Source organism: Papio anubis, chromosome 17 (genome assembly GCF_008728515.1).
Source record: "Papio anubis isolate 15944 chromosome 17, Panubis1.0, whole genome shotgun sequence".
In the NCBI taxonomy this organism is placed as follows: Eukaryota; Metazoa; Chordata; class Mammalia; order Primates; family Cercopithecidae; genus Papio; species Papio anubis.
Window position 1 is genome coordinate 73,046,976 of NC_044992.1, and position 26,044 is coordinate 73,073,019.

General features: G+C 60.9%; 2 protein-coding genes across 7 annotated transcripts; one reads left to right on the forward strand and one right to left on the reverse strand.

Annotated features, from left to right (window-relative positions):
- Nucleotides 1–409: 409 nt before the first annotated feature.
- On the forward strand, nt 410–9,468 carry FSCN2 (fascin actin-bundling protein 2, retinal). Its single transcript, XM_031657869.1, has 5 exons — nt 410–3,168; nt 7,538–7,678; nt 8,467–8,601; nt 8,966–9,133; nt 9,216–9,468. The coding sequence occupies exons 1-5, from the start codon at nt 2,343–2,345 to the stop codon at nt 9,419–9,421; spliced, it is 1,476 nt and encodes a 491-aa protein (XP_031513729.1). The 5' UTR covers nt 410–2,342; the 3' UTR covers nt 9,422–9,468.
- An 859-nt stretch (nt 9,469–10,327) lies between these two features.
- On the reverse strand, nt 10,328–23,376 carry FAAP100 (FA core complex associated protein 100). 6 transcript variants are annotated; one of them, XM_003913556.4, is made up of 9 exons: nt 22,670–22,925; nt 22,432–22,556; nt 20,752–21,707; nt 19,653–19,809; nt 17,394–18,163; nt 16,242–16,378; nt 14,516–14,632; nt 11,741–11,827; nt 10,328–11,383 (listed from the first exon to the last, which is right to left on the reverse strand). In XM_003913556.4, exons 1-9 carry the CDS (start codon nt 22,832–22,834, stop codon nt 11,252–11,254), a joined length of 2,646 nt encoding a protein of 881 aa, XP_003913605.1. In that variant the 5' UTR covers nt 22,835–22,925; the 3' UTR covers nt 10,328–11,251. The 6 variants fall into 6 exon arrangements, with proteins under 6 accessions (XP_003913605.1, XP_009189720.1, XP_009189721.1 ...); XM_009191456.3 differs by having other exon boundaries at nt 17,808–18,163; nt 22,670–22,924; XM_009191457.3 differs by having other exon boundaries at nt 22,239–22,556; nt 22,670–22,885.
- Between the last annotated feature and the right edge of the window lie 2,668 nt (nt 23,377–26,044).

Here is a 26,044-nt window from a genome sequence, read left to right on the forward strand (position 1 = left end):
CAGGCAGTGTTAATGAGGCCGTCATGCCAATCAGAGGGACAGGCCGCCTGGGCTCCTTCACAGCCTGGCTGGGCGTTGGGGAGTGGAGGTGAAGCCAGTGTCTGTGTCTGAGGCGAGGGGACCATGGGCACAGCTGCCCCTCCGGCGTCCCCTACGACTCACAGACCAACTGAGCTGTGCCCTCACAATCCAACGGGAGGCTGGGCACAGTGGCTATGCCTGTAATCCCAACACTTTCAGAGGCCAAGGCGGGCAGATCACTTGAACTCAGGAGTTCGAGACCAGCCTGGGCAACATAGTGAAACCCCATCTCTACTAAAAATACAAACATTAGCCGGGCATGGTGGCAAGTGCCTGTAGTCCCAGCTACTTGGGAGGCTGAGGCAGGAGGATTGCTTGAGCTCGAAGGTAGCAGTGAGCCAAGATTGTGCCACTGGACTCCAGTTTGGGCGAAGAGCAAGACCCTGTTTCAAGAAAAAAAATTTTAAAAAAGATCCAATGGGAAATTGAAGGGCAGGCAGCACCCCAGCTTGTGCCCCTAATCCAGAGATGCTTCCCTGGCATCGGTGCTAGGCCTGGGTCCTCAGTTCCCTTGCAACTGTGGGAGAGAGTGTGTGGGCATCGTCTCTGGGGAGGGGGTGTAACTCCAGACTGCGTCTTCCTAGGTTGGTGCCTGGCACATGACCTGGTTTCGCACACAGTTGGTGCCTCATAAAAGCGTGTGAATCACAGAGGCGGATGAGGCCGGCGCACAGGGAGAGGCAAGACCAGGCCCTGGCGTCGTGGCGTGCACCGTGCCCTAGGCGGTATTTGAATGTGGGAGTCTCTCTGCCCCCACCCGGGCCCTGAGCATGGGGACAGTGAGGACAGGTTCCTTTTCCTCCCGTGTCTGCAGGTGCCTGGCACGGCTGCTATCCAGGGCTTATAGGACAGAGGAAGAGTCCCTGAGTCTGTGCACGCTCTGCCACCGTGGCCCCGCCCATCTCTGGGGCCCACAGGTGCCCAGCCCAGGCCCCTTGCTTTTGGCTAGACTCCTGCCATATGGGGACCCCCATGATAGCCATTCAGGAGACGGGGGGCCCAGGAGGTCAGGGGATTGACTCCAGGCCATGACCGGAAGTGCCCTGCGGCCCCTGTTCCCAGTCCCCAGGGAGATCTGAGGGTCACATGCTGTTATGAGGAAGAGGACACCAGGTTGGCCCTGGCCCAGGGTGGGCAGCTCTGGTTTCACTACTTGGCTCTGAGCCCCTGAGGCAGGTGCGGGCACCAGGCATGGTGAGCAGGGCCCAGTGCCCCTCAGGCTCTGGGGAAGGGGTGCAGCTAGGCAGCCCAGAGCAGGGAGGGGCTGGGGACAGGTGTGACCACTTCCAGTCCTGCTGGCCTTCATCCTTTCCCAGATTCCAAGGGTCCCCGCTGGGAGCATGGGGTGGACAGCGTCCCACCAGCCTCCCGGATGCACATCCGTAAAGACTCCAAAGTGAAGTGAGGCTGGCTTCACTCCAGCTCACAGCAGAAGGGGCAGCCTCAGGACCAGCGACTTGCTCAGAGTGCACAGGAGTGTGCCGGGGCCAGGCCAGACTGGGGCCTCTGACCCTGACCCTTGCCTGCAGGGCTGCACGGCCACTGTGTTCCACCTTCCAGTGTGGGCGGCAGTCCAGTGCGCGTCATTCTGGGGCCTGAGCAGCATGGCCAGAGGCTGGCCTGGGGTGGAGATGACCTGGCTGTAGGTTGTGGGTGGGGTCCTTGCTGTGCTCCTGGCAGCAGGAATCAGAGAAGCAGTAACTGGATCCGGCTGAGGGCCTGGCGGCCACCGAGGGTACACACGGCGATCGGGTTGCGGCCAAGCCGTGAGCGTTCCACCGGGCAGCGCTACATCGGGAAGGGCCGGCCCAGGCTGGGAGCCCACACGGGGTTGGAGGAGGTGGGCAGGAACGAGAGAGGCCAAAAGGTGCAGGGCCATGAAGAGGGGCGCTGGGCCTACGCTGTGAGGAAACAGGGGTCAACCCTGCCCTCCAGCCCTGCGGGCCCTCAGGCTCTGGACTCTGTGCAATCCAGGAGTGGCTGAAATCCAAGCTCAGAGTAATGAAAAGGACTGCTCCTAAGCTGCGCGTCTCTGATCCGCTCTCCCCGCCCGCCCTCTGCTGCCCGCGGGCCCTCTAAGAGCTTCCCAGGCTGCTGCTGCAGGTCAGAGGCGGGTCAGAGCACACAGGGGGTCCATGACGCCGGCTGGGTCTGGGGGCCGTGGGCCAGCTGAGCCGACCTGGGGTTCTGGGGGACCGCAGGGGCCGTGAGCACTCAGAGGGAGCGTCCCAGGCCCCTCCGGGGACCCGGCCAGCCTGAAGATGCCGACCAACGGCCTGCACCAGGTGCTGAAGATCCAGTTTGGCCTCATCAACGACACTGACCGCTACTTGACAGCTGAGAGCTTCGGCTTCAAGGTCAATGCCTCGGCGCCCAGCCTCAAGAGGAAGCAGACCTGGGTGCTGGAGCCCGACCCTGGACAAGGGTCGGCTGTGCTGCTCCGCAGCAGCCACCTGGGCCGCTACCTGTCGGCAGAAGAGGACGGGCGCGTGGCCTGCGAGGCAGAGCAGCCGGGCCGTGACTGCCGCTTCCTGGTCCTGCCACAGCCAGATGGGCGCTGGGTGCTGCAGTCAGAGCCTCATGGCCGCTTCTTCGGGGGCACCGAGGACCAGCTGTCCTGCTTTGCCACAGCCATCTCCCCGGCCGAGCTGTGGACCGTGCACCTGGCCATCCACCCGCAGGCCCACCTGCTGAGCGTGAGCCGGCGGCGCTACGTGCACCTGTGCCCACAGGAGGACGAGATGGCTGCGGACGGTGACAAGCCCTGGGGCGTGGACGCCCTCCTCACTCTCATCTTCCGGAGCCGACAGTACTGCCTCAAGTCCTGTGACAGCCGCTACCTGCGCAGCGACGGCCGCCTGGTCTGGGAGCCGGAGCCCCGGGCCTGCTATACGCTGGAGTTCAAGGCGGGCAAGCTGGCCTTCAAGGACTGCGACGGCCGCTACCTGGCACCCGTGGGGCCTGCTGGCACCCTCAAGGCCGGCCGAAACACACGGCCCAGCAAGGACGAGCTCTTCGACCTGGAGGAGAGTCACCCTCAGGTGGTGCTGGTGGCTGCCAACCACCGCTACGTCTCTGTGCGGCAAGGTAAGGAGGGCACAGGTGGTGACCTCCTGAGGGGTACTGGGACCCCCCCTGCTTCGGGAAAGAGGCCGTGGGCATCTCACGGGGAGTGGCGTCGTGTCTATGTGTTCGCATGTTTGTTCTGGGCTGGGGGTCCATGTGGGACATGTGTGGCCACTCAGGGTCGGGTGGGTGGGCCTCCGGCCATGTCCAGGGGACCCCCACTGAGGGGTGGTGGCTTCAGGGTCAGAGGCAAGGGTTCCCGGCCTTTCTCAGCATAGCTGGAGAATGTCTCAGCCAAGCCCTGGGCAGCTGCAGAGTCCGAGACTGGAGAGGTGTGGGCCAGGCGATGGGCAGTGCCCAGCAGGGGCAGGAGGCCTGACCTGGTGCCATGAGGGGCATGTGGGCAGGAGGCTGTGGGGGGCCCATATTTCCCCTTCTCTTCCTCCACCCCATTTTCCGGACTTTATTTATTTTTTGAGAGGGAGTCTTGCTCTGTCGCCCAGGCTGGAGCACAGTGGCGTGATCTTGGCTCACTGCAAACTTCGCCTCCCGGGTTCATGCCATTCTCCTGTCTCAGTCTCCCGAGGAGCTGGGACTACAAGCACCCGGCACAACGCCCAGCTAATTTTTTTGTATTTTTTAGTAGAGACAGGGTTTCACTATGTTAGCTAGGATGATCCCGATCTCCTGACCTCGTGATCCGCCCTCCTTGGCCTCCCAAAGTGCTGGGATTATAGGCGTGAGCCACTGCACTCGGCCGCATTTTCTGGACTTTAAAGGAAGTTGGGGAGGGGCCCAGGGCAGGGCAGGGAGCCCAGGGTAGGGCGGGGATGGCACCACCATGTGCCTGACCAGTGGAGCCTCATGTCCTCAGGAGTTGGGGGGCTTAAGGTCAGCTCCAGTGCTGGAGGACACAGTGGGCAGGCGGCCTCACCCGGGGCCTGGGCTCCTGGTGGGGAGGCACCTCCCTCCCCCAGTGGGGCATGGCCTGGCTCTCCCCAGTTCCTGGGTCACCAGTTGCCTCCCTGCGTGACTCCCTCCACCGCCTGTGGGGTGAACCCCAGCAGTTCCTCCTTCCCCACTAGCTGAGCTCTGAGGCAGACGCCCTGGCCCGGGCAGTCACTACCCACCTGGGCTTCTGGCTCCATGCACCCCAGAGTGGATCTGAGGTAGTCTGAAGAGGCAAGGTGGGGAGAGCCGGGTGCATGGAGCTCCTTCTCCCAACTCGGATCCCTCCAGACCAGCATCAGCTGGGCAAGGAGAGCTCCCCTATCTCCTGGCAGCTCCCAGGTGCCCACCAAGCCCCTGCCCTGACGGATGTCCAGGCCCCCTGGGCACACGGATACTCTGGGGCCAGACAGCAGAGGCCCCACCCTGCACACTGAGAGGGGAGCCCGGCCATGGCTATGGGGTCCTGCACCTGCAGTCAGTGTCCTCGGGCCTATCCCAGCAGTGACAGGGTCCCAGGAGTGAGGGTTCAACTGTGGATGCATGGTCATGGCCCTTCCTTCCCATCACAGCCCACAGTCCAGCTGCAATGCCTGCTGGCCTGGGCCTAGGCCCGGGCATGTGGCCATCCTTAGGAGGTTAAAGGGGGTAAGTGGGACAGTGGTAGTGAGAATGCTTCCTCCATGGGAGCCAAAGACACTGGACCTTTAGCCATTTGTAAATGGACAGCTTGGGAAGCAGACTCAAAGTGGCAGCCATGGCAGTGGCCATGGCATTGGTGGTGTGATGTGGATGGTGGCATGGAGGTGGAGGTGAGGGCAGTGGTGACAGTGTGGTGGCAGCGGCGGCGATGATGGTGATGGTGGTGATGTGGGTGATGATAAATGCGTATCATGTCATGTCGTAAATAATAAATGTCGTAAATGTCATGTCATCGTAAGTATCGTAATGTCATGTCATGTCGTAATAAGTAATGTCGTAATAATGGCGAAATATCGTATCGTAATAAAGTAAGTAATAATTAGTAGGTAATTTTTTAATGGTAATGAAGTAGTATTAATAAATTGTCATTAATGTCGTATCGTAATAATAATAAAGTATCGTCGTAATAAGTAATGTCATGTCGTAATAAATAAAATAATAAATAATCATGCAATAATAAATGTCATATATGTAATAATAAATATGTCGTAATAGTAAATAATGATGGTGGTGATGGTGATGATGGTGATGATGGTGATGGTGCTGATGGTAAGAGTGGTGGAGGGATGGGGACTGTAGGGACCATTTTTCAGTCTCTTGATCCTCAACCACCCTGCATCTGACCCCATTGTCCTTTTGAGGGGAGAATCCCCTACTCAAGACTGACTCCCATCTCCCACTTTACAAGCAGGAAGCAGCAGCCACTCACCTCCCTGCCTTCAGCAGGGCCAAGGGTGAGGACCTGGCCGCCAGGTGTTTCAGGCTCTGGATTGGCGGCCAGTGCTGTGGGGAGCGGGACGTGGTATCTCAGTCCTGGGGCATGGAACCCCCCAGCTTCCAAGGCAGCTGCAGCGTGGGAGGTGCCATAGTGTCCCCCACCCGGCCTCTGTGGAGTGGCCACATGGCAGGCCCTTCATCGAGGCATCTCCCTGGCTGGGCGGCCCCTAAGCCTCTCTTCCCCCTGGGAGGAGAGTGAGCACCCAGGCTTGCATGTATTCCCCCCCATCAGCCAGAGCCTACTCATTTCTGCCGACAGACAGCATGGCAGGCAGTGTCCGATACTGCCAGTAACAGAAAACTGGCCACAGGCTGGCTCCAGCAGTGACATAATCATCTGAAATGGGAGTCCAGAGCCCTGGGCATGCTGGGTTCCTAGGCAGCCACCATCACCCGCTCAGCAGCTTCCCCGGGGTCCTCTGTTCTTACTTCTTTGCTGAACCACTTTCCTGGGTCAGCTCTGACCTCAGCCTGACGCCCTCACGGTCGTAATGTGGCTGCTGGTATTCCAGGCCTCACATCCAGGCAGGACCAAGTCCAGAGGAAAAAGAGGCACTGGCTCTGCTTGTGTCTTCTCAGGAGTAAGAACACGTCTCCCCTAAGTCCTAGGAGACACTTCTTCACGCTCATTGGCCAGAACTGAGTCCCCCAGCTGCTCAACTAGCCCCTCTGGAGTCGGGTAAAACCAGTGTTGCCCAGGCCAATGCCAGCTGCACTCCTCTCCTATTTTGAGGTCATTTCTCTAGAAGCAGATGGCTGAATAAGGCAGCCCCAGACAGCATTCTGTCTGAAGGAGGTGTGGGGGCAACACTAGGGACACCAAAGTGCTGGCCCCTCATGGGCCCCTCCTCCTGAGGGGTCCTGCTACCCCCGGGCACCATGTCAGTGTTGCCTTCCACTGGGCCCAGACAGCTGCTCTTAGCTCAGTATTTGCCAGGATCTAGAGCTGGTGGCAGTGGGGTGCTGGCACAAATGCTCGGCCACAGTGCAGGGGACATGCTGGGCGCTCCTCTGCATCTGATCAGTGGTAAATGTGAGAGAGACCCCAGCCTGGGGTGTGAGGGGCAGCTTTGGGGCTCTCAGAAGGGAACAGGTCCCAAGCTCTCTGGCACAGTCATAGCCTGGTGCCCTCTCCCCTGGGGACAGAGTGGGATGGGATCCGGCCCCACCCTCAGGCCCTGTGGGGCTCTGCCCACCACTCCCTCCCAGTCCCCAGCTGGACAGGCCACCAGAGTCCCTGGGCCTCGTGAGGGGCTCCGCAATTTGATACATCACTCCCAGTGGCCAGTTGCCATGGAAACAGGGAGGTGGCTTGTGGCAGGAGCCAGGGACTCAGTTCACAGAAGATCCTGGGGAGGCTCTGGTGTCTGCTGTCCCCATGCTGGGCATGGGTGCCCCTCCATCCCCTCGCAGGAACCCCAGATGGAGCCCAGGGCAGTCTTGTCCTCCCCCAGGGGTCCCGGGAGACCAAGCACAGATGCTTGGGGCTTCTGCAGAGGTGACAGGGACCAGCCCCTGCCTGGTGCCCAGGGGTGCCCCCATCACCATCCCCATCCCCACCATCCCCATCGTTAGGTCCTGCCTGTGCCCACCCAGCAGCTTAGGGTGAATTATAAATAGAGGCTGGTGTAAGCCCTGGGTCAAGAGAGCAGGGCAAGGAGATTACCAGCTGATTACTGATTAGCAGAGAGTGGGGGCTGTGCCAAGCAGAAGGGCCTGGCTCCTGGGGGTGTGGAGGGAGGTCACGGCTCCCTTGGGGACAGTGTGCAGGGTCCACAGACGGCACACATGGCCCTGGGGCAGGGTTCCCAGGCTCTCTGAGAGGTGCCTTCCAAATCTTCTCAAGTCAAGAGATTTCTAGATGAGACCCCTCTGGCTTCAGGGGTGCCCCCAAAAGCATGCCCCCATCCCCTGCTCCCTACCCAGGAGAGGCGTGAGGGGCTTCCCCATCTCCTCCCTCCAGGGGTCAACGTCTCAGCCAATCAAGATGATGAACTAGACCATGAGACCTTCCTGATGCAAATTGACCAGGAGACAAAGAAGTGCACCTTCTATTCCAGCACTGGGGGCTACTGGACGGTCCACCATGGGGCATTCCATTCCATCCCCTCCATCCATTCCACTATCCCCCCATCCACCATCCGGCCATCCTCCATCTACCATCCATCCATCCATCCATCCTCCACCACCATCCATCCATCCATCCACCATCCATCCATCCATCCATCCACCATCCATCCCATCCTCCATCCATCCTCCACCATCCATCCTCATCCCCATCTCCACCATCCATCCATCCTCCATCATCCACCACCATCCCCATCCCCATCTCCATCATCTCCACCATCATCCCCATCTCCACCACCATCCCATCTCCGTCACGCCGTCCCCGTCCCCGTCTCCGCCACCATCCCCCATCCATCCATCCATCCTCCACCACCATCCCATCCATCCTCCATCATCCCCATCTCCACCATCCCCCATCCCATCCTCCATCCACCATCCCCATCCATCCTCCACCATCCCCCATCCCCATCCTCCATCCCATCCATCCCCATCCATCCATCCATCCATCTCACCATCCCATCCATCCTCCATCCCCTCCATCACCATCCACCATCCCCATCCATCTCCACCATCCATCCTCCATCCCCTATCTTTTCCTTCCATCCATTCCATCACCTGCACCATCCTTCATTCACCATCCACTGCTTAGGTTGAGAACTGCCGTTGACGGCTCAGAGGAGCCACTGAGACCAGGGTGAAACTCCTGGTGATTGGTGATTGTTGATCGGTGGAAGGCAGGCTCCTGTTCCACTCCTTGGAACCTGAGGAGGATAGGGAAGAGTTACCCTGCACCCCCATCTCCTGCTGTCCTGAGGAGACCTTTCGCTGCTCCCTCCAGTTCCGCCAACACCATGTTTGAGATGGAGTGGCGCGGCCGGCGGGTGGCACTCAAAGCTAGCAATGGGCGCTACGTGTGCATGAAGAAGAATGGGCAGTTGGCGGCCATCAGCGATTTTGTGGGTGAGCACTCTGCCTGCCAGGGACTGGGGCAGGGGCTGTCTCCACCCAGGGACAGCCCCTGCCCAGACACCCCATCTCCACCGAGAGCTGGACCCTCCCTAGCCCGTGGAACGGCTGCTGTCACGGAGTCATACTTGCTAGTCAAGATAACCGTCTTGGCAAGGGAAACAGTTAGGCCCTTACGGGAGTGTCCTTTCCTCCGCTGCCGGGAACCTCCTAGGCACCTTGCCAAGGCCGCACATGAGGCAATGGCAGGCCTGGGCCCCTAAGTCCAGGTGTGGCGCTTCCCAGGGCCCCCCCCACCCCCCGGCCTGGACAGGGAAGGTGGCGGGAGCGGCAGCGCAGCAGACGCTCTCCCTGCCAGGCAAAGACGAGGAGTTCACCCTCAAGCTCATCAACCGGCCCATCCTGGTGCTGCGCGGCCTGGACGGCTTCGTCTGCCACCGCCGCGGCTCCAACCAGCTGGACACCAACCGCTCTGTCTACGACGTCTTCCACCTGAGCTTCAGCGACGGCGCCTACCAGATCCGAGGTGCGCGGCGGGCAGGGTGGGCACGCGGGAGCGGGTCGCAGCGGGCAGGTGGGCACCCCGCCAACGCCGTCCCGTCCCCCAGGCCGCGGCGGCGGATTCTGGTACACGGGCAGCCACGGCAGCGTGTGCAGTGACGGCGAACGCGCCGAGGACTTCGTCTTCGAGTTCCGCGAACGCGGCCGCCTGGCCATCCGCGCCCGGAGCGGCAAGTACCTGCGCGGCGGCGCCTCGGGCCTGCTGCGCGCCGACGCCGACGCACCGGCCGGGACCGCGCTTTGGGAGTACTGAGGCCGCGCGGACCAGCCTATCGCGCATTAAACTGTGTCTGTCCCGCAGCTGCGCGTGGGCTTTCGGGTGCCGCTTGAGGGTCCTGCAGCTGTAGGGGGAGGAGGCCCACAGTTTCGCACAAACGAGAGCGCGCCCAGAACCTCCCAGTGCCCAAGGACTTGCGTCCAGGAGGCGGCCTTGTGGATGGGCAGGGTGACAGGGCAGGGTGACCCAGGCCGGTGGAGGTGGGGCGGAGGGGAGGTCTTGAGGACGTGGGGAAGATGGGGGCTGGGGGTGGGTGGCGGACTGAGCCTGGGTGGGGTGAGGCCACCAACACATATCACAGATGACCTCACTGGACACCACCCCTCCCCAGCCTAGGTCCTCAACCCTCCCTAGCCCCTGGCAACCCCTTGCTCTCCCCGACTCTCAGAGCAAGACACGGGCACAAGCGCTGGACAAAGGTCAGAGCCAGAGGCTCCTGCCAGGGGGGCAGACGACAGCCGGGGAGCACAGTGAGGATGGGACCGTTAAGGGGTGCAGGCCCGCCTTGGGGTGGCTCACCCGGCCCCCGCTCTCCCAGCAACACAGGTTGTGGCCCCACTGAAAAGGCCGGATTTGGAGTGTCACCAGGGGGGCCTTGCTCCCTGAGATGTGGTGACCACTGAGGGAGACAAACCCTGACTCGGAGCACCCCACAGGCCCTTCCCACTCCACGGAGAGGAAGGCAGGAGAGCCAGGCAGTGGCCCCAGGCCTCCCAGACACCCCCGTGGAGCAAAGCCCTCCTCAGGGGTAACTGGGTCACAGCGAACACTTTTTCCTTGGAGGCCACCCCCATGCTGGGGGCTCCCAAGCAGTGCCATGACTCTGGAGGGAGCCCAGTGAGAGGGTGGGAAGGGGTGAGAAAACACAGCCGAGGCCGGAAGTTTCACAGACAGGGTCGTTTGTCACAGCAGAGAAGCACCTCACGGCTCCTACCCGCACTCTTCGCGGACAGTGCCTGCAGCGGGAGGCACGAGCACCCTCCCCAGATGAAAACACCAGCACCAGGAGGCGGGCCGTAGCCCAGTCTGAGGGAGGGGGCTGGGGGCTGGGGCTCAGGGCACCCCCAGGCCACAGTGCCACCGAGTGGCCCTGAAAATAGTGCACAGTGCTGGGTACAGCCCCGGCCGGGGGCACCTAGTTGTTGAGCATTCCGGCCACAGGCCACCCGATGGCCCTTCCTTGGTGTGGCGCAAGGCCACGGGCACTTGCAGGAGCTCCCTGCATGCTGTTTTGTGCTTTGGTCTCAGGGAGCACCCTCCCACCTCGGGGTCCCAGAGTGGGCAGCCGGGCAGGTGTGAACAGTGTGACAGGGGTACCGTGGGGCGCCTGGTAGCGCCACCCAGAGGGGCAGCTGGTGCTCCTGGTGGTGCGGCAGCAACAGTTACAAACTCACCCCAAGTCCAAACCCCAGAAATCCTGTTTCTCCGGCCCTTAGGGTCCAGAATGCACTGCACTGCCTCCTGGCCTCAGGGGCTGCTGCTGCGGCGGGAAGGCTGCCCAGCAGTGAGGAAGGCGAGTGCAGGGGCTGCGGCCGCGGTCAGAGGAGGAGAGAGACCAGCAGAGGACGCGAAGCTGGACCGGCCAGGTTCAGAGCCCACCTCGGTTGCTCCCAATCAGAATCTGCTTTGTGCTTCGCGGCCTTCAAGCACTTTCATGAGTGTTCTGTTCCCACGTGGCCAGGTCACACCTTCCCTGACGGCTCTGACCAGGCCAACTCAGTTTTCCTCTAAAACCACGAAGGCCTGGGGGGCTGTTACAGAGGCTGGAAGCGTAACCAGAGTCGTGGCCAGGGCAGGCCCGCCTGGTCACAGCAGGATGAGGCTGGGGTGGCGCAGCTGCCGGTACACCTGCAGCAGCCTCTGGGCGGTGGCGCAGGAGCTGGCCTCATCCTCTGTGCAGAGCCGGTCGCGCAGGGTCTGCACCTCCCGCAGCAACGTCTGCAGGTGGAGCAGACACAGCTCAGGCCCCCACCTGGCCCTGGGGATGTCACTGGATGTCTCTGGGGGACCCACCACTTGCAGGACCATACTTGGGAAGTGACAGGTGGTCCAAGGATGAACACTCATCTGGAACCTTAAAACATGGGACACGCAGCCTGGCCTGGACACCTGGCCCCTCAAGGAAGACGAGGGGCAGGAAAGGCTGTGGTCACTCGGACTCTGCCCCAGGCCCATGGGAGCCGAGCCCACGCACTGCGAGGACTCTGCAGACTCCGGGTGACTGGAGAAGGGCCTGCTGACGGGCGATCCTGGCTACCCAGGTGGAGGGGATTGTCCAGGGCACTGGGTGCTCACCTCGTGGTTGGCATGGATCTGGCGGAGATACTGCACACGGAGATCAGGAGCGCTGGAGCCCTGGGCGGCCTGCTCTGTCACCATCGTCTGGGGGCGACACAGGGGACATGCTGGAGAGGGTGTGCCCCAGCACCTGCCCCCACACCCCTCGAAGCAGGGTGACCCTCTCCTTCTATCTGCCCAGCGCTGCCTCCCTGCCTGGCACCCCCCCACCCCCGCCTCCCTGCCTGGCACCCCCCCAGTCGCTTTGCTGTTTTCCACCCCACTGTTCACCTCGACTTCCTGCCCTCCAGAGCAGCAGGGCACAGAGCCCCTGGCCTGACAGTTTCTTGGAAATGAACTTGTTTGGTTCTTTTCTCTCCACTAGTGGGACCTTCCTTGTCCCCAAGAGCCACACTCTATGCAGATCCAGACCTGCCTGCTGCCCCCTTCTCCCATCCTGGGCTTCAGGCCGCTCAGGAGCACAGACCAGCCAGGGAACTGCCTTAGCATCTTGTGCAGAGACCCTGGCCTGGCCATTCACTCAGTCACGCGGCACAGCCCAGTGTGGGCTGCGGCACCGGCTCCCTGGGCTTGGATCTAAACTTCCCAGATGGGCTCAGGCCTGTAATCCCAGCACTTTAGGAGGCTGAGGCAGGCAGATAACTTCAGGTCAGGAGTTCAAGACCAGCCTGACCAACACGGTGAAACCCCATCTCTACTAAAAATATAAAGAAATCAGCCGGGCACAGTGGCTCACGCCTGTAATCCCAGCACTTTGGGAGGCTGAGAGGCCGGGTGGATCGAGGTCAGGTAAGGAGACCATCCTGGCAGTGTGGTGACCCGGTCTACAAAACACAAAAATAAGCTGGAGCAAGATGCTGTGAGCCTGTAGTCCCAACTAGGGAGGCTGAGCCAGGAGAATGGTGAGGCCAGGAGAGGCTGGGAGCTTACGGTGAGCTGAGATTGGCCCTGCACTCCAGCCTGGGCTGACACAGGCAGAACAAATCTCAAAAAAAAAAAAAAAGAAGTGCTTGGGCCTGGTGGGCAGGGCCATGTAATTCAGCTAGGGAGGCTGAGGAGAATCACTTGGGGCCTGGGAGGCAGAGGTTGCAGTGAGCCGAGCTCGCTCCACTGGACTAGCAGCCTGGGTGACAGAGCCGGAGCTCTATCTCAAACAAACAGATAAATAAATACAACTAAATTTCCAGATGAGCCTGGGCAGTGAGGTTCCTGCAGGCTCTTGGAGCAAAGCAACTGAGAAGAGATCCTGACACCCCGAGGGGCAGCACTGGCCTGCCTGGGGTCCCAGAAGTGCTGGTAGCTGCTGTGTGCTGGGTAGGGTCCTGAGAGCACTCCTGCTCGTGGGGTGGGCACCTAGCTGTTGGGGGACACTAAGGTCTGCAGCCCAATACGAGATCTGTGTCCAGGAGGCAGCAGCAGTGCGTGGGCTCCTGTGGGCTGACTCAGGCCCCCCCAGATTCATACAGAAGCCCTAGTGCCAGCACTCAGAGAGTGGCTGCGTCTGGAAATGGGGTCTCTGCAGATGACCAAGATGAGATCGCGGGAGTGGATTTGACCCCACATGACTGTGTCCTTGTAAGATGAGAAAAATCTAGACACAAACCCAGGGGCTGGAGCTCTGCTCTTGGCAGGGAACGGGACTTTCTTGGGGACCAGATGGCCCAGTGGGCAGAGCTTCCTTTGACAGGCAACACCTCAGCTCTGGAGATCCCCGTGGTGCCCCCAGCACTCAGGACAAGACCCCCAAGCCCAGGCAGCCCCCCATCATGGTGCCGTGAGATCACTGGGGTCACAGTGCTGTGTGACATGCTCATCAGGGTCATGGAAGTGTAGGGTGCAGGGTCCTTGCACCAAACGAAATCTCTGGGTCATGGTGCTGTGTGAGCTGACGTGTTCGTTGGGATCGGCCATCTGAGCCACCTGGCGGGGCTGGGCAGAGTCACTGCTCACAGAGGGGCCTCGTCTCCAAGCGTCACCACAGTGCCCACGGGAGTTGAGCTGGCATCAGGCCGCAGGCCCGGGGTCTCAGGGTTGGGGAGGCCTGGGCATGCACGTTGATAAGCCCAGGTGGAGCCGAGGCAGGGACCACCCCTAACAAGAAACTCCAGAACCGGTTTCTAGGGTTGCTGCAGACCCACTGTGTGGGCCAAAGCTGTGCTACAGTCCTAGTGGGTAGATGTGACAGCTGCCCTGCCGAGGGCACAAGTTTAGACTTTAGCTTGGAACTTGGAGAGCTTCTTCTCAGATCTGGCAGCCGCTGGCCCAAGCTGGCTCTGGGCACAGCATGGAAGCAGCTATTCCTGTGCCAGGGAACCCCTGGGGCTGTGAGTGGGGGGAGCTGCAAACTCCACTCTCTTGGCAAAGACGTGGAGGCTCCCAGCACCTTGTTCTAGGATCCACGCCCAGACCACGGCCTCTCTATGCAGCCTCTGCCCAGCCAGAGAAGGGAGGAAACCCTGGGCTGACCTTGCAGGTCACAAATAGAAGCCCACTGGCCTCGTAGCCCGGGCAGTCCTTGCACTCACAGGTGCCCGGGGGTGACGGCACACCTGGGGAGCAGCACTGGCCTCCTGAGAGGGTCCACCTCATGCCTCTCATCGCCCACAGCCCCACTGCACAACACTGCACTCAGCGGCAGAGCAGGCTTGGATCTTCCTACAACTCCCCTGCAGGGAGCTGCAGACCCCGTGGCCAGCAGCTACAGGGTCCCATGCACGGACCTTAGCGAGCGACCCACAGATCCTGGCCGCCTTCCTGAGCGGGCCGACATACCTGCATGCGCCCGACAACGGCATGGTGCGCCCTGCAAATGTCGGCCAGAGAGGAGCTTTCCACTTGGATCTCCACTGCCTGGATGGGCCCGGCTGGGCAGAGGTCGGTCATGGCCACCTGCAACACAGGAGCCACCTCACTGCCTGCCTGTGGCACCCCCACCTGCCCGGGGGGCTCAGGCTACACAGAAGCCTCCCCAGCCGGCAGCACGTGAAGCCAACCCCCTGCCCTGGGCTGTCCTGTACCCTGAAGGAGGCAGAGCTCAGTACCCTAGTTTAACTTTTTCCACCTGAAGAACCAGCCACCAACCAGTGGCAGGAACCTGCTCTGCGCCCAGATGTGTCAGGAAGACCCCGTCCCTCAGACCTGTGGAATTCACGCAGGGCCCTGAGCCAGACTGGGGCCTGCTCCAGGAGGAGGCCACTGCAGTGACATGCCTTGTGCACAACCTACATGTAGATCTTGCATGCCCCTTGGGGGGCCCAGGCCTGTCCCCCCACACCAGGCATCACAGATCACCTCTGGCAGCAGGGTTAGGGCATCGCTGTGGGCACTGGGAGTTGCTAGGCCTATCTATGGGACACCCACCTGTCCCTTAGGAAGGCTGGCCTGAGCTGAGCTGGACAACAAAGAATGGCAAGAACAGGCCAAGAGCCAGGAAACCAGGCTTATCCTCCACACGCCACGCAGGTGAGACGCCAGGGGCCTCGGGAGCCCAGAAAGGACACAGTCACCTGCGGCTCTCCCACAGGGGCTGTTAGCACCGACCTGCAGGGCCACCAGCAGACCCAGCATCCGGGCTGAAAGGGCCACGCAGTGGGCAGTCAAGGCACCCGAGGGCCGAGGATCGATTCCAAGTGCAGACTCTGGGCCGGGCGTGGTGGCTCACGCCTGTAATCCCAGCACTCTGGGAGGCCGACACGGGCAGATCACCTGAGGTCAGGAGATCAAGACCATCCTGGCCAACATGGTGACACCCCCATCTCTACTAAAAATTCAAAAATTAGCTGGGTGTGGTGGCGGGCGCCTGTAATCCCAGCTGTTCAGGAGGCTGAGACAGGAGAATCGCTTGACCCCAGGAGGTGGAGATGGCAGTGAATCAAAATCGCGCCACTGCACTCCAGCCTGGCGACAAAGCGAGACTCCACCTCAAAAAAAAAAACAAAACGAAAACCAAGCGCAGACTCTGAGCCTGGCGGCCTTGCCCATCCTCGGGGACACACGCATCCTGGCAGCCCGGGCTACCCTGCAAGAGCCTCTGCTGGTGGGACGTGAGGGTGTGCTGGAGGTCATGAGTCTCTGGAAAGGTGTGCACGACAGGGGCTATAGACCAGCAGGGCCATTCGCCATTCAGCAGCTTCCGCGACGGGTCTGGAGCCCGCGAGCAGTGCAGGGGGTTAGCGGGGCTGCTGCTCCTGGGGTACGGGTGTTGCCAGCAGCACTGTGGAACCTGCTATGACTTCAGTACTGGACAGGGGAAGGGGGCCCTCATGGCGGACAGGGCTGGACAGGGCCAGTCCTCGGGGATCTGAGCTGCAAGGCCCTCCCCGCCTGAGTGGGGTCTGCTTGGCATGAGGGGAAATTGTCACATCACAGTCCTCTGGGGAGCTCGGGAGAAGGCTGCCGGGCCCCCGCCCAGGGTGAGGGGTCCTCCCGAGCTCCAGCCCAGGGGCCCCACCCCAAGAACTGCTGGTGCCGAGGCTCGTTTGCCTGAACCCCTGCTTGCCTCTCGGACGATGAGGTGAACGTCAGCGCCATCAGGGGCCACTCCCTGGATGGAAGACAGCGCTCGAGCCCTCACGATGTCCACAGCAGCATTCTCAGCAAGGAGCCACTGCAGGGTGGCACAGCACAGGGGCACACCTGGAGGGGAGGCACCAGCCAAGAGCTCAGCCCGATCCTACCAGATGGGCATCTGCATGGCTGCCCCAAAGTGCCCCTCCCAGAACCATCTAAGCATCCCAGCTATCCACAGCCCCACCCTAAGCTGCGGCACGGCCAGCTGACTCAGAGAAAGGAAGGAGGCCGCTGCTCAAGTCTCTCTGCTGAACAAGTCCTGCGATGGGTGGGGGCAGTTACAATCTGTGGAAGGTGAAAACCCCACTTTGGGGGACCTGGCAATGCTCCTGGGGGCTGAGGTTAGGAGCAGGCAGCACCGCCCCGGCACTGGGCAGACACACCCCAGGGGATGGCTGCGGCTGCCCTCTCTGCACAAGCCCAAATCCAGAAACCATCCAAATACCCATCTGCAGTAGAATGGAGACATCTGCACCTGTGACAAAGGGTCTCACACACGGGGGAGCAAAGGACAGACATGAAGAAGGGACCGCACACTCCATTTCGTGGAGCTCACAAACGCCTGATGAATGGTGCCGGGGCTTTGGGGTGAGTGCAGCTGACTCCCTCCCCGGGTGCCTGCGATATGAAGCTCACAGTTTGGCTCCTTTGTGACTCTGCTGTATTTAGGTTACACTTCCATATATAGGTTTAAAAAACAAAACTGAAAAGAAATACATGGTGAGAGGGCCCCACATAAGGCCAGACCCCAACAGTGGACGGGATGCAGGCAAAGCTCATTTCCTGAGCAGAGCTCGCTGGGCTGGGGGGCCAGGCCGCCCCACAGGAGCAGCTGGGAGAAGGAGGAACAGCCCATGTCCACAGGCCCGAGGTGGGTGGGGTGGAGTGGCTCATGCAGGGAATCCCAGCATTCTGGGAGGCCCAAATGAGAAGATCACTTGAGGCCAGGAGCTCGAGGCTGCAGTGAGCCATGACTGCACCACTGTACTCCTGCCCGGGCAACACAGCAAGTTCCTGTCTCTTTAAGGAAAAAAAAAAAAAAAATCCCCAAGGCTGAGCAAAGCCAATCAGTGCCACCAACCTGAGTGGCCGTCCTTCAAGGCAGCCCTGAGCAGCTCCGCTGACACTTTGATGGAAGCCACAGATGGGGGCAGGAACTCGGCCCGCAGGGAGGCGGGTCCTGCTGGCTGGCTGCCAGGCTCCCGACAAGTTTCCAGAAAAGTGGCCACGGGGTCGCGGGTGGGGCCCAGTGGGGAGGGGGCCCGTGTGTGTGGCGGGGCCAGGCCAGGGAAGCGCAGACATTGCAGCATGTCCACTGTGTGCCTGCTCAGGGGCAGGCAAACGCCCTCTTGCTCAGGCAGGACGTCGGAGGGGCACTCATCCAGAAAGGGGTCCTCAGAGTCCGAGGGGGCGAGGGCCCCGCCCACCACCTCCCTGAGACTGTAGAACAGCGTGCAGGACACGGTCACAGGCAGGTCGAGCCCGCCGTTCTCACCAGGGCCCAGGGGTAGTGTCACCTCCCGCCGAGCACCGGGGCCGAGCTGGTCCACGGGGATGGTGTAGGTGATGGCCGAGCAGGCCGAGTCCAGGTCAAGGGCACAGGAGCTGGTGAGCACCTGGATGCACAGGGTCCACCCCTGGTCCAGGCTGAAGCTGCTGCTGTTCTCTAGCACGCAGGTGGCCATGAGCATGTCCTGCGTCTGCAGGCGGCTCCAGGTGGTGCTGGTGGTGCAGGAGATGGGCCTGGGGCCCGCGCCGCTTGACAGCAGTGCACAGCTCACGTTCATGGCCTCGTTGAGGCTTGTCAGGGCCTTGTTCCGCTGGTCAACCGCTTTCTTTAGAAAAGACACTCTGCGAAAGACAGACATGACCCCCAGGAGAGGGGGGGACACCCACAGCGCCCGGTGCCACATCTTGACTCAGGCCCAGGAGGCACCGAACCTGGCTCCACAAGCACACAGTGGGCGTGGAGCCACACCAGAGAGGGGCTCCCGTTGCAGGAACATGTCTCTCCCGGTCCCACCCACATCGAGCCTCTCTGGAAGCTGCCTCAAGCCATCTGACCTGATCTCTCCTCTTCGGCTGCAGGAGGAAAGCGGACAGAGGATGGAGCTGGTGTTTGGGGGGCCTAGGCTAATCTGCCAGGTGCGAGAAGCCCACCACCCACATTTGGGCCACTCAGGGGCCAGGTGGTACATTACCCCCCGCCTCGGCTCCCCAGAATGTTCCTAGTGGGTCTCTTTTCTCCCTTGCAGCCTTTACAGCGAAAGCCAGGAGGGTGGCAGGCACTACAGAAACAGCCCTAAACACAGGGACCTGGGGTGACAGGCCCCTCGCTCTCAGGACCCCAGTGGTCACGTGAGAGGTGCAGGGGATGCTGCGTGCACGCAGTGTGTTCTCTCTGAACGTCCCGAGGCCAGTGCTGCGGGGGGAAAAGCACACTGGACCCTGCGCGGAGAGCAGGGAGGGTGAGGACTCAGCAGGGCATGTCTCCTGTGGCCCACTAGGGAGAAAGGGTGGGGTGCTGGGGGGCAGTCCTGGCTCACCTTCCAGAGGCAGCTGGGTAGCCTGAGGCTCTCAAGATATCCTAAGAGGACAAGTAATGGCCGGGCGCGGTGGCTCATGCCTGTAATCCCAGCACTTTGAGAGGCCAAGGCAGGCAAATCACTTGAGCCCAGGAGTTTGAGACCAGCCTGGGCAACATGGTGAAATCCCATCTCTACTAAAAATACAAAAAGTACCTGGGCGTGGTGGATTACTCCTGTAATCCCAACCACTCAGGAGGCTGAGGCAGGAGAATCACTTGAACCCGGGAGGCGGAGGTTGCAGTGAACAGTGATCGTACCACAGCACTCCAGCCTGGGTGACATCGAGTGAAATTCCCTCTCAAAAAAAGAGGCCAAGTAGAGTGCTGTGGCTCACGCCTATAATTCCAGCACTTTGGGAGGCTCAGGCAGGCGGATCACAAGGTCAGGAGATCGAGACCATCCGGGCTAACAAGGTGAAACCTTGTCTCTACCAAAAAATAAAAAAAATTAGCCGGGCATGGTGGCGGGCACCTCTAGTCCCAGCTACTCGGGAGGCTGAGACAGGAGAATGGCGTGAACCCAGGAGGCGGAGCTTGCAGTGAGCCAAGATTGCGCCACTGCACTCCAGCCTGGGCAACAGTGCGAGACCCCATCTCAAAAAAAAAAAACCAGAAAAAAAAAAGGCCAAGTAATGGCCTCTCCTGGACCATTGCCACCTGAGGACACCCAGACTCAGGACGACCCCACACAGACACACTACCTCCCAAGGATGGCAGCGCCAGCCTCTGCCCGGCCCAAGCCAAACTGCTCACCTCTCAGAGATGTCGCCAATTCCAGACAGCAGCTCCTTAATTTTCCGGCCTGCACTCTCTGTGGTCATCCTGGCTGGGCCAGGAATCTCAGAGTCTAGGTCCAGGCTGCAGGTCATCAAGCGGCCTTTGGCGGACAGGGCCAGGAGCTTGGTGCCACCTGGTGACAGACACACAAGGGGCCTGGTCCGCAGACTGGGAGAGGCAAGCAGCGTGACACTCAGGTGTTTCCCCAGGCTCCAGGAAAGAAGTCGGAAGACAAGACCAGTGTCCAGTGAGGAAGAGAAGGTCCCGAGACAAAGGCGCTGTCCCCACCCCGGGCTTCTGTCGGTGGCCCCAGCCTTGCCATCTCTGACCCCGTCTGCAGCCCTCTCTTCCGCAGCGGAGACAGTCTGGTGTTTCCCTTCAAAGCCCTCCTCTCCTGCTGTGTATGTATTTTCCGTGGCGAGATTTGTTAGCATGCTCACAATGTGAGCACACTCGGGGAAATGCACTGGTTGGGGGTGTGTGGCTCTATTTCTCTCACCCCAACATTGGGCACACACAGCTAAAACCCTCTCTGGCTTTTTCTGTGGAAAACACAAAACTAGAATTCCACGATGCCATCTGCCTTCGGTCCAGAGCAGACTCACGGGCAGGCCACACACACAAAACTAGAATTCCACGGTGCCATCTGCCTTTGGTCCAGAGCAGACTCACGGGCAGGCCACACCATGACACGAGCAGGCATTTGCAGCCTTTGGAAGAAAGGCGAGTCCGGAACAGACCTCCCTGGGCGGCTCGCCACATAAGACCTGCGGAGGAGGCACTTGCGGCCGACCCCCGAGTTTCCTCCGAGTCCACAGCCGGCAAGCAGCACACTCAGATCCTACCAGGCCCAGGGCCACACCCTAGACCCCAGAGGCAGAACAATGCATAGACCCACCACCAGCCCCTGCTTGACCTTGAGACAAGAAGGGAGTTAACCACTAGGCTGTGTCAACACCTGTCAGCGTTGCGAAAGAACAAGCCCAGGAAAGGAAGGCGGCCTGATAGTAGCAGGCAGCCAAAAAGGACGCTCGACCCTGGGCTCCCATCTTTCATTTTAGCCAGCAGCTCATACCTTCATGCGTCCTGGGAGAGGCGGACAGAGAGACGACACTGCAGATGTTCAGGCTGGCTGGGCACAGCATGGGGGGCAGGCCTCCCGGGCCTTCTTCGGGCTGCTCGGGGCCCAGCGGGGTGCTTCCCCGAGACAGATCCACCACACAGAGATCAGAAGGGGTGCTGTGGTACACGCGGCCACCCCCGCCACAGGCAGCGCAGAGCACGGGGCCTGGGAGGCAGTACTCCCGCAGCTCGGGCACCAGCTTCCCAGACTCATCCCAGCTGGCCTTGATGGCCAGCATCCGGCCATGGTGACCAAGGGCCACCAGGCAGTCAGAGTGCACATCCTCGTCAGGCAGAAAATTCTCTGCAGCTTCTGCAGCCTGTGGCTCCGTCTTCAAGGCCCCTATGAAGATGACAGGCTCCTCCAGGTGATGGAGGATCTTGACAAGGGCATTTGGGTCACCAGGGGCTGACCTGGAGGTGACCAGGGCCTTCAGGATCACACAGCAGAGCTGGCCATCAGGGAGACCACAGAGGACCACAGGTGACTGCAGGAGGGTGGCATCAGCTCCAAAGAGGAGCCCGAAGAGGGCGTCCTCCAGCGTGAAGCCCCCAGGGCCCCCAAGGAGGTCACGGGGCACCCTGGAGCCTGACGGTGACACACAGCATAGCACTGGAAGGAAGTGGGGGTCTGCAGGCTTTCCTGGGACCCCGGCTGGGGGGGCGTAGGTGGACAGCTCCACCTCACCGATCTGGCCTCCTGGCCGGGGGTCCTCCCCAGGACAGGGCTGCTCAAACAGCTGCATCTTCCACCGGGCGGGGCCCTGCACCAGGGTGACCAGCACACTGTCCAGCACGGTGAACGCGCACAGCGCAGCATCGGGAAGGATGCAGGCATCGGGGTCCACAGGGATCACAGGGGAAGGCTGGTCACCGTCCTCGCTGTCCCTGTCATCCCGGCTTGTAGACCTTTGAGAACAAGGGACGCCTTGGTCAGGCCTGGGCAGGGTGGGATTCCCACGTTCTCTTCACCATAACCTGGCATGGAGCAGTCTGGCTCAGGGGTCCCTGCAGTGACCCTCAAGGCCCTCAGCAGTCCATCTGCCACATGGCCTCCCACCTTCCCCACGAAGGACACGCTTGACAGGAAGTACCAGACATTCAAAAGCAGCTTGAACGGACACCCCTCAGCACAGAACCGTCTGGCTGAGGTCCGGGTTGCAAAGTGCACAGGCTGCCCCCCCCTCTACAGCCTGGGCCGCGGTCAGCAGCTGCCGGCTCTGCACTGAAGACAGGCCTGGCTGCCCGGAGTTCGCTTCCTTCCGACCCAGATGGTTTCCACTGATCACTGGCTCGGGGTCACGGTGCCTTTGCTGTCTCCTCCCTCTAATAAACACCCAACCTTGGGGGCGTGTCTCACCAGACAGCACCGGGCCACCAGGGCCCAAAGGACAGGATCCCGCACCCCGAAGTAGGCTTAACCATGTGAACTCCACTTACTAAGGACCGTAAGCAAGATACTTGCAGCAAGAGTGCTGGGGGCAGGGGCTCCAGATATGGGCGGGGATGGCGGCCAAGGCTCAGAGCTGGTGGCAGCCCGGGTCCCCAAGAGCGAGGAGGTGCGGCTGCTCGCTCTGAAGCAGTCCGGGGGCAGCAGGAGCGTGCGGGAGGGAGGCCGCGGGCCCGCCCTCACCTGCTCCTGCCCGGGTGGTCCAGCGACAGGCAGTAAAGGCCCCTCCGGGCGCACAGCGCGTACAGCAACCTGCGCGGCGCCAGCAGCTCCAGGTGCCACACCTGGTCGGGGAACCGGAACGCCGCCTGCGGACCGGGGCGCGGGTCAGGCCGAGGCGACGCGCGGGCCCGCGATCTTCATTTTCACGCGAACCGCCGCCCCCGCCCGGCCCCTCCCGCCCCCGCGGGCCGGCGCTCACGGTCAGCAGCCCGCCCTCCTGGTCGTACACGTAGACGAGCTCGCTGCCGGTGGACAGGAAGACCTCCGCCTCGTGGTACAGCACGCGGGGCTTGCCCGCCGCCAGGCCCCCGAGGGGACAGCAGAAGCCCGCCAGGTAGCGGACCCGCGGCGCGGCGCTGGCCATCGTGAGCGCGGGCCGGTCAGGGTGAAGAGCCCCGGCCGCGCGGCGGCGGCTCCGCCTCGGAGCGCTTTACGGCAGCCCGCTGTGCGGCGCGACCTCCGCCGTAAAGCGGTCGGCGGTGCCGGGGGCGGTCGGGAAAGGCCGCGCTGCGCTCCTCTGGCTTTTGCGTAAACCCCTTGATTCTCTGGGCTCTCGGAGAGCCCCTGAGTCCTGCCGGAGCGCACTCCAGCCGGGGACGGGGTGGGGCAGCGCCGGCTCTTGTCATCCTAGCGATGGATCTCTGCCCTGTGCTCCGTGAGCCGCCCCTACGTTCAGGGCCCAGCGGCGTGAGCCTGCTTAGGTGGAAGTGCGTCCCTCCCTCCGTGGTTGAACACGTGGGGACGGGGAGTACACCACGGGTTGGGAGCAAAGGACAAGAAAATGACTGTGAGACAGGGCAAGACACCTCCACCCTCTCCCTCCGGGCAGCTCTCCACTTCCTCCAGGAGAGAAGTACTGACCAGAGGACGCCCGTGGAGGGGCCTGCGATGACACCTCCTCCACGCCCGGAAGAGAGCGGAAACCAGGCACACCACTGACAAGTAAATGACCAAGGAACCCCGCCCCCGGTCCGCCTCCCTCCGTTTAAGAAGCCAATCTGAAGACCGCTAAGGCCAGACACTCTTGAGGGAGAGTCTACGGGCAGGGCTGCAAAACAGGGCTTGGAAGTTGGGCAGACATCGTGGAGTCCGGGTGCACCTGCCGGAGCACAAAGCACCACGTGCAGACGTCCTGACCGCCCCCCCTTTGAGTTTGGGGTGGGGACTGACCCCAGGACAACGGGGATGTCTGATTCTGGGTGTTAGGATAGACAGACTCAGGTGCGGCACCTGGAGTCAGTTCCTCGATCCTCTCTGTCGCCAGGGCTGCTCTGAAGGTGTTTGGGCTGGAAATGCTGTCTTTGATGCTGGGGAGTGGGGAGAGGAGGGCCAGGGGCATCCCATTTGGCCTTCAGAGTCAGGAAGTGCAGATGCCGCATCGTTGTGAATTTCCCCACAGGGATCCTCCCCGGTCTTCTGACCGAATTTCCCCCACAGGGGAGCCTCTGCCGGTCTTCTGACTGCTAGTTTTAACCCTCTGAAGCCTCTTGAGTCGCTCGCTCGCTCACACACACCAACTCCCATCCAGTCCTCCCAGGCCGTCTCTTCCATATGGATGGAAACATGCCAAGACCGTCCTAGAGGAAATGATCACGATCACGTGGAGGAGGAAAGAACGTGGGAGGAGGCCCGGTAAACCAGCAGCCTCACCCGGCGGTTTACTCCGCTGCCCACTCCATTCTGCTCCGGGGGCTGGCAGGCTCTTGGCCCCACGCCAAGCCCAGCTCCTATCTGCAACAAGATTTATGATCATTGGTCATGTGGGGGACCTTAAGCATGGATCCCAGGGGAAAGGGGGTGAGTTAGACACCAGCAAAGGGCTCAAGGCCGGCTCTCCATCAGCTGCTGGGCTGTGCTGTGCCCCACCTATACTTGGCGAAGGGTGATGAGGGCTGAGGCAACCTCTGCTGTGGGTGTGGAAGATGCACACACTCCTAGCGGAAGCCTTTGACACAGCAGAGCACACCGCTGGACACTGTTTCTATGCCCAACCTGTAGGTGGTATCATCTCCCTAAGCACAAATTATATGAAGGAGTCAATTTAGAAGGTCAGACTGAGAAGAGAGAAACCATGAAGCTTCAGGCTGTGCTGAGGGTGAGGGGGGCTGGGCTTTGAGGGACCTCTCGTCAGAGCAGCACAGCCCAATAAGAACACAGCAGGAGGTGGAGCAGGGACCCAGGAACCTGAGTTCGCCCTTTTTTTTTTTGCAGTGGTGCAATCTCGGCTCACTGCAGCCTCAACACCCCAGGCTCAAGCCAACCTCCTGCCTCAGCCTCCCGATTAGCTGGGACTATAGGTGCACACCACCACGCCAGGCTTTTTGTATTGGGTTATTGTAAGTCTCCGTCTCAATTTTTTTTTTTTTTTTTTTTTGAGACGGAGTCTTGCTCTGTCGCCCAGGCTGGAGTGCAGTGGCCGGATCTCAGCTCACTGCAAGCTCCGCCTCCCGGGTTCACGCCATTCTCCTGCCTCAGCCTCCCGAGTAGCTGGGACTACAGGCGCCCGCCACCTCGCCCGGCTAGTTTTTTGTATTTTTTTAGTAGAGACGGGGTTTCACCGTGTTAGCCAGGATGGTCTCGATCTCCTGACCTCGTGATCCGCCCGTCTCGGCCTCCCAAAGTGCTGGGATTACAGGCTTGAGCCACCGCGCCCGGCCCATTTTTAAATTTTTAAAAATTTTTTGAGACAGAGTCTCACTCTGTTGTCCAGGTTGGAGAGCAGTGGCATAATCTTGGCTCGCTGCAACCTCTGCCTCCTGGGTTCAAGCAATTCTCCTACCTTGGCCTCCCAAGTAGCTGGGATTACAGGCGCACACACATCACCACACTAATATTTTGTATTTTTAGTGGAGATGGGGTTTCACCATGTTGACCAGGCTGGTCTTGAATTCCCGACCTCAAGTGATCTGCCAGCCTTGGCCTCCCAAAAGTGGTGGGATTATAGGCATGAGCCGCTGCACCCAGCATTTTTTTTTTTTTTCTTTTTTTTGAGACAGTCTTGCTTCTGTTGCCCAGGCTGGAGTGTGCGGTGGCACAATCTCGGCTCACTGCAACCTCTGCCCCCCAGGGTTCAAGTGATCCTCCAGCCTAGGCCTCCCGAGTAGCTGGGATTACAGGTGTGCACCACCACGTTCAGTTTTTGTATTTTTAGTAGAGACAGGGTTTCACCATGTTGGCCAGAACTCCTGATCAGGTGATCCACCCGCCTCGGCCTCCCAGAGTGCTGGGATTACAGGTGTGAGCCACTGTGCCCAGCGTTTATCTTGACATATAACCAGAGAAGATGAAAGCACCAAGGATTTTCACTGGCTCTCACAGCCTGCCATGGCCAGGTACTGGCTCCCTGCATGGCCCAGGCTGCCGCTGCACTTGTGCTTTCTCTGATGCAGCCTCCCCGAGCCTCCCCACCTCAGCATTTTTTTTTTCAGACAAGGTCTCACCCTGTGGCCCAGGCTAGAGTTGCGATCACAGCTCGCTGCAGCCTCGACCTCCTGGGTCCAAGTGATCCCAGGAGCTGTGGGGAATCGAGTGAACTGCACTGTGTTGAAGGTGCAGGATTGGAGGCCGGATGCTG